The 6,297-nt window shown below is 46.0% G+C and overlaps 1 protein-coding gene across 1 annotated transcript in view; it reads left to right on the top strand.

Moving 5' to 3' along the window:
* The window catches only part of LOC104468674 (complement receptor type 1-like), a 17,027-nt gene extending 10,792 nt beyond the window's left edge, over positions 1-6,235 (top strand). The window contains exons 21-31 of the mRNA XM_010082894.1: positions 109-291; positions 476-658; positions 1,198-1,389; positions 2,028-2,113; positions 2,793-2,826; positions 3,267-3,449; positions 3,750-3,932; positions 5,254-5,433; positions 5,633-5,662; positions 5,811-5,886; positions 6,154-6,235. Of these exons, the coding sequence (XP_010081196.1) occupies positions 109-291; positions 476-658; positions 1,198-1,389; positions 2,028-2,113; positions 2,793-2,826; positions 3,267-3,449; positions 3,750-3,932; positions 5,254-5,433; positions 5,633-5,662; positions 5,811-5,886; positions 6,154-6,235 (1,412 nt within the window). The remainder of the gene's footprint in view (positions 1-108; positions 292-475; positions 659-1,197; positions 1,390-2,027; positions 2,114-2,792; positions 2,827-3,266; positions 3,450-3,749; positions 3,933-5,253; positions 5,434-5,632; positions 5,663-5,810; positions 5,887-6,153) is intronic.
* Positions 6,236-6,297: the final 62 nt, after the last annotated feature.

The raw sequence follows: 6,297 nt of genomic DNA, 5'->3' as shown, positions 1-6,297 counted from the left end.
GCGGAGGTGGGGGTCTGCGGGGTGTGGGCGGCCATCCCTCACTCATTTTTCCATGTTCCTCCTTTTCCTCCCTACTGACACGGATGCGGTTTTGCCCCCTTCCCCCAGAGTCGCAGTGCTCTCGCCCTCCAGCCATTGCCAATGGATCGCACAGCGGCCCCGACACAGTTGTCTTCACCAGCGGCATGTCCGTGAGCTACGCCTGTGATCCCGGCTATGTTCTTGTTGGAGAGGCAGAGCTTAACTGTACTTCATCCGGAGCCTGGAGCGTCCCTGCCCCTCGGTGTGAAGGTGATCCACCTGCCTTTTGCCCTTGTGGCTGTGCCAGTGAGACAAAGGGATTACGGGAGGAAAGAAGGGGAAAAAAGTGAAAATCCACATACTTAGAGAGCCTCAGTTCTCTAGCGCTGAGCGGGAAAACAAAACAGAAAACCACAAAGTTTCCTGTTCTCAGTGAAGACTTCCTTCCCTGTAGGGCGGCTGTGTCCCTCCCTGCCAGCGATTGACCACGGCCAGCACGATGGCGAGGATGTGAAAGAATTCATCCCTGGGAGGTCTGTAAATTACAGCTGTGACCCCGGCTATTCGCTTATTGGAAAACCAACCCTGTACTGTACAGTGAATGGAACCTGGAGCATCCCTTATCCGCGGTGTGAAGGTGAGCTGGGCACGCTCCCTGGGCAGGAGCTGGGTTCACTTTTAGTGCAGGCATCCTTCATGCGCATTACCCTGTCTGTGCCCTTTTTTCATTTTGTTTTGCCCTCTCTCTTCAGTGCTGCACTGTCCTTCACCTCCAAATATTGACAGAGGAAATCACACCAGCCATGATGTGGATGTTTTCACGACTGGGATGGTTGTAAACTACAGCTGTGACCCCGGCTACAGCCTCCTGGGAGAGGCAGCGATCCACTGCACCGATGCTGGGACCTGGAGCCTCCCCCTCCCTCGGTGTGCAGGTACACAGCGGTGCTGAGACAGTAGCTGGAGTTACAGACAGGCTGGGAATTTCTGCTTTTGAAAGCCTGTGAGACTCATCCTTTCCCTCACTCATCCCAAAATGTTGCATCCTTCGGTCCTTCCCTTTTCTTGTCCGTTTTGCTTGTAAACTTTTATCTGTGTGTACTCAATATACAGTTTAACACAACTCTCTGTAGCTGACATCCCTGTTTTCCCTGTGTTTTCTTTCTTTCCTGATAGATGGCTGTGGAGCACCTCCAAACCTCACCTTTGCTGAGCTGACTGAGGAATACAAAAATCTGACGGAGTTTCCTGTTGGGGACACGGTGCAATACAGCTGCCGGCCGGGATACATGAGACACCCCGGAGTACCCCCGACTCTGACATGCCTCAAAAACCACACGTGGTCTGAAGCGCTAGCGTTCTGTGAAAGTGAATAGCTCCATCCGTTTGGTGTTGGTCGTTGAAAACTGTCTATGTTACATTTGTGGGTTTCTTAAAGCAATTATTTAAAAAAGGATTCATACATGGCTTCACTAGTCACATAGTTTGGGCAGCTATTGGCCTTTCAAAAATCATGTTTTGATTGGTGTCTGAATGTGGACAGATCCTTAAGATACCTTCTCATAGTGCATTGCAAACTGCAAGAGAGGAGTTTAAACTCAGCCTTGTTCTTTCCCAGGGAAGCAATGTAAATACCCAGAAACACCAAAGAATGGCATTGTTGTTCTGAAAGATCTCCTTTTCGGGTCAACCGCGAACTACATGTGTGAAGAAGGGTGAGTCCCGCGCCGCCTTGGCTGGCTCCGTGTCTGAGCTCGGTGTTGGGTACCCTACAGCAAAGGCTCTGAGCCCACTCCTCTGCGCAGGCTGCTCTCCCACAGCAAGCCAGAACTTGTACTTTGGTTCCAGTTACGCCACAGTTGGTGTCAAACCAACAGAAACACCTCGGTGACCAGCCAGACTCAAGAGGCTGCAGAAGGAAACCTCTGGGGTAGTGTCAGCGTGGGAGTGCAAATCCAGGCTGCATGTCTTGGTATGAACTGACATTTCTTTCTGTGTAACTCCAGGCACCGGCTGGTTGGACAGTCTCATCGGCGATGCGAGATTTTCGGAGCAGATGTTGCATGGAGTGGTGTTCTTCCCATCTGTCAGAGTAAGTAGGTCAAGACTGGATCTGGCCCAAATCAAGTCCTTAAAATTTAAAAGTGGCATTTCCTTAAAACAAATAGAACCTTGATGAATAAGACTTTTAAAGCATAATATTCCTCTAGGATTGCTTTGTTTTTCTTCCTTGGTTGATTTCTTCTAAAAATCTTCCAGATGCTAGCTTTTGGTCTTTGTGAGTTCTGTAGAATGAAGAGTTGTGAGATGCCTGCAGGGATTTGTCTCTTTTGTTTCACAAACATAAATAATAAATTAAGGAAGAAATGTGTCTTGCACTAGAAGAGTGGGATGTGGCTCCCTCTTTGAGATAATGAATTTATTTTTCAGAGGTGGTATGTCCAGTCCCACAGATTCGGAACGGGAGAGTATCTGTTGTTAAATATCGCTACACATACAAAGACACTGTTAGCTTCAAGTGCCATAAAGGTTTCACCTTGCGAGGCAATCACACAGCCCAGTGCCAGGCTGACAGAACGTGGGATCCACCGGTACCCGTCTGCGAGCAGGGTGAGTGCCAGCACCCCGACCCGTTAGCACTGCAGATTCCTCCCCGACTGCTCCTACCACTCACTGAAGCCAAAGCTGGCTTTATTTTTCCTGTTTGCTCCAACTACTTAAAGGAGACACCAGCAATTGTTCCTTTTATTCACGCCTCTCTTCTCACCCAGGAGATGAGCCAGGTTTGGGGAGATGCTGTTAAGCGTAAGCATGATCTGCCCTTTTCTCACCCTGCTCATTGCAATCCATAATCCATATTCTCTTAATTTCCTGAAAATGAGCAATTTGGTAGCTTCATGGCAGGACACTGCCTATGAGAGAGGAGTGAAATTTTTGCTGGAAATGTAAAGGCAGTGCGATGGAAAATGAAGGTAAATTTGTGATTTGTGTTTGCTCAGCAAAATGTGTATTTTAAACTCTTAATGCTGCATCTAGATGGAGTGGCAGAACACTATCGCCATCCTGGTTCCACAACGAAACCAGGTAGGTCTATTATAAGAAGAGGCAAAATTTACTAAACATTAACTCCTCCTCCCAACCTGTCCTGCTTTTTGCAGGGACAAGGGGTAATTGCACCTTTTAACTCTCTTGTTACCAGCTTTCCTGTATGAGCTCTGTTTTGACCTGCACTTCTCTCCTTTCAGTGCTGCACTGTTCCAAGCCTGCACAAATCGCCCACGGGTCTCTCCATGGTCCACCAAAAGCGTTTTTCACTCCTGGATCATCCGTAAACTACATCTGTGAGCCCGGCTTCTCTCTCATTGGGACGGGATCCATTCATTGCACACAGTCTGGAGCCTGGAGCCATCCTCCTCCTGTCTGTCAAGGTGTGTGTTTGTTGCAGAGATCTAAGAAAGGTCATTTAACATGACCTGCTTCAGGGAAAGCTTTGTAGAAGGATGATATCTGAGTTGTTTACTACAGGATGTGTGATAAGAATCAGATCAAGTTTATATCCATTTCCAAAGGCTGATGGAGTTACAGGATGACAAAACCAGTTGCTGAGCTGGTAAAGAAATGAAAAGGCAGCAATGAAGGCTGCAGTGGTACGGTGCCTTCGCTACTCCCTGGCAGTCCCTTAGGATCCTCATGTCAGCACTGTTGTTTGTCTCTCCCTGACTTTCCAGCTGTGAAGTGTCCCCATCCTCCAAAAATCACCAACGGGGAGCTCAAAGGCAACCTCTCTGACACTTTTTCCTACGGAGCATCTGTATCCTACAGCTGCAATTCTGGCTATTCACTCGTTGGAAGTGCTTTCATCAACTGCACGGGGTCAGGAACCTGGAGCCAGCCCCCTCCTCAGTGCAGAGGTGGGTTTGTGCTTGGTGTGCTCTTTGGGATTCATGGTGGCAGGTTTCACTTTGGGAAATAAATTAAACCTTCAGAGAGATACGTGGGCCAAAATCTAATCAGTAAAATCTTCTGCAGCTAACACTGAATTCCATCCCCTTATTTTGTTTGGGAACCACTTACGCATTGTAGCTAGGCAGTGTTGATCTGTTAATGATGACTTTAACCACTCTCTGTTATCCCTCTGAAGAGTAGGATATTGTTGTGAAGAAGCAGGATGGGAGCCTCATGCTAACAGTCAGAAGGATATGAGTACGATAGAGGCAATTCCAAAGGGCAGTTCTAATCCTTGCATGTTTTCCCTCTTGGCTCTTGTTGCTAGGAATGAGCCGCATACCAGCTTTTGTCCATTAAAAGCTTTTTACTTTTAGTAGAACAGCAGAAACTTTTTCCCTTCCATTTTCGTGTCTCTCACTCCCCAGTTATCACTAAGAGGAAACAAAGGAAGTTATTCTATCAGAGACGCTGCCTCTGATGGATGGTTTGTGGATTACACTGAGCCTGACTATTCCCTTCTGGGAAATTCCTCTGTATCTGTGACTTAGCACTCCTGTGTAGGTCAGTCACCAGGCAAACCCGACGAAAGGAAATGGCATGAATGTCACAAGATTCCTAGTGTGGGTGTTCCTGCACGGAAAACTGGACATTCACCGGAATACACTCATTACCCACACAGGGTGCTTCCCTGGTGGAGCTGGACCCACCTCAGTGACTCAGGAGTTGAAAGGTGCTTGGATGACAATGAGAGGAAATTTGAGTACCGAACGCTTTGGTAAATAAGCCACGGGATCTTTAAAGGAAGCAGTCTCACGGAAAAATTCTCCCTGCCATTCCACGTTCTTGTGGTTTTGAAGAGTCCTTAGTAACTATTATGTGTGAAAGTAAAAATAAATATAAAAGAAAAAGACGTTAAACAAAGGTTAAAAGTTGCTGTTACCCCTTCGGTCTTCACCAAGAACCTTCTCCAGAATTCTTGGGTTTGGGCTGTCAAAGCTGATTAGACACTTAAATTGAAGCAACTAACTCACTTCATTGAAATTAGTGTTATAAATAGCTTAGATAGCCGGACTAATTAATAATATTAATATTCACATGTGGGAGTGAGACACCTGCCCTCTTCTGCAGCCACAGAGGAAGGAATTATCCAGCGGAATATGAATTAATTCCCGGTTATATTCAGGAAGAATTCAAGAACAATGTCCTAAATAACCCACAGTTGTATTTCTCGTATGTTATGTTCCTTCTCACTAAATGTCATTTTTTTGCTGTTTCTAATTTCAGAGATCAGATGTGTATTCCCAGAAGTTCAAGGTGTTAAGAAAACCATAAAAGGAAACACTTATAGCTCCGGGACTAACATCACTCTTGAGTGTGATGATGGTTACACGCTGGAAGGCACCAGTCAGATTCAGTGCCAGGAGGACTTCAGCTGGGACCCTCCTGTACCAGCCTGTAAACTGAGTGAGTGAAATGAAAATGAAGCAAAGATCAAACAGAAACATGCAAATGTCTTTCTGCATGGGAAAAAAAAAAAAAAAGTAAATAATGGTATGGTTGTTAACAAATCCTGTATTGCCAGCCTTAGCAGGAAAAGCTTTATTGAGAAACACGGTCTTTGGTTAGAGCAGTTTGCTGATTTTATTTTTTCTCTCCCCCTCAGCATCACACAAGTCTGGTTCAGTCACCCTAGGTAAGCATCTCAGAGACATTTCTGTGGCTTTAACTGCATACAGTGGCACCGTTTCCCTCTGCTCACTTTGAAGCTGTGCCTCGTTAGGTCTTTTGTGCTGATTTGCTTTAAGCATACAGTGAGAATAATACCTGCTCTTCCCTCTCAGGAGCCGCAGCTGCTGGGGTCCTGCTTCTCCTGGGGGCAGGCATTGTCTGGAAAATTATTTCTAAGCAGAAGGAAGGGTAAGGAGGTCTTCTGGACATTCATTCATATCCTTTGTTGCCAGCTCCCGTTTTATACACTTTATACAATAGGAATATTTGCCTGAGTGTGCCTGGGTCTTATAATTTTGTATCTTCGGCTCATGCTTGTGAACTGTACAGGGCACAGCAACCTGGAATCGATGGTGTGGCGGCTGTTTTATTTCAAGACTCTCTTCCTAAGAGGAAACCAACCTGATTTATTTTTACAATCCCATACAGTTCACAGTTTTCTTCTTTTTCACCTAGCTATTATAATACCTATGAAAACTACAGTGGTCAAACCCCTCTGAACCAGATAACAGAACAGAAACACTCATGTCTTCCCTAGAAGGTATGGATTTACATTCCTCAGCATAAAGCATCACTTATAGCTGCAAACTTGAGTTGTCC

Source organism: Pterocles gutturalis, unplaced genomic scaffold (genome assembly GCF_000699245.1).
Source record: "Pterocles gutturalis isolate BGI_N339 unplaced genomic scaffold, ASM69924v1 scaffold9045, whole genome shotgun sequence".
Classification (NCBI taxonomy): domain Eukaryota; kingdom Metazoa; phylum Chordata; class Aves; order Pterocliformes; family Pteroclidae; genus Pterocles; species Pterocles gutturalis.
Note: the sequence above shows the minus strand (reverse complement) of the source record. Positions and strands in the feature narration are given on the sequence as shown.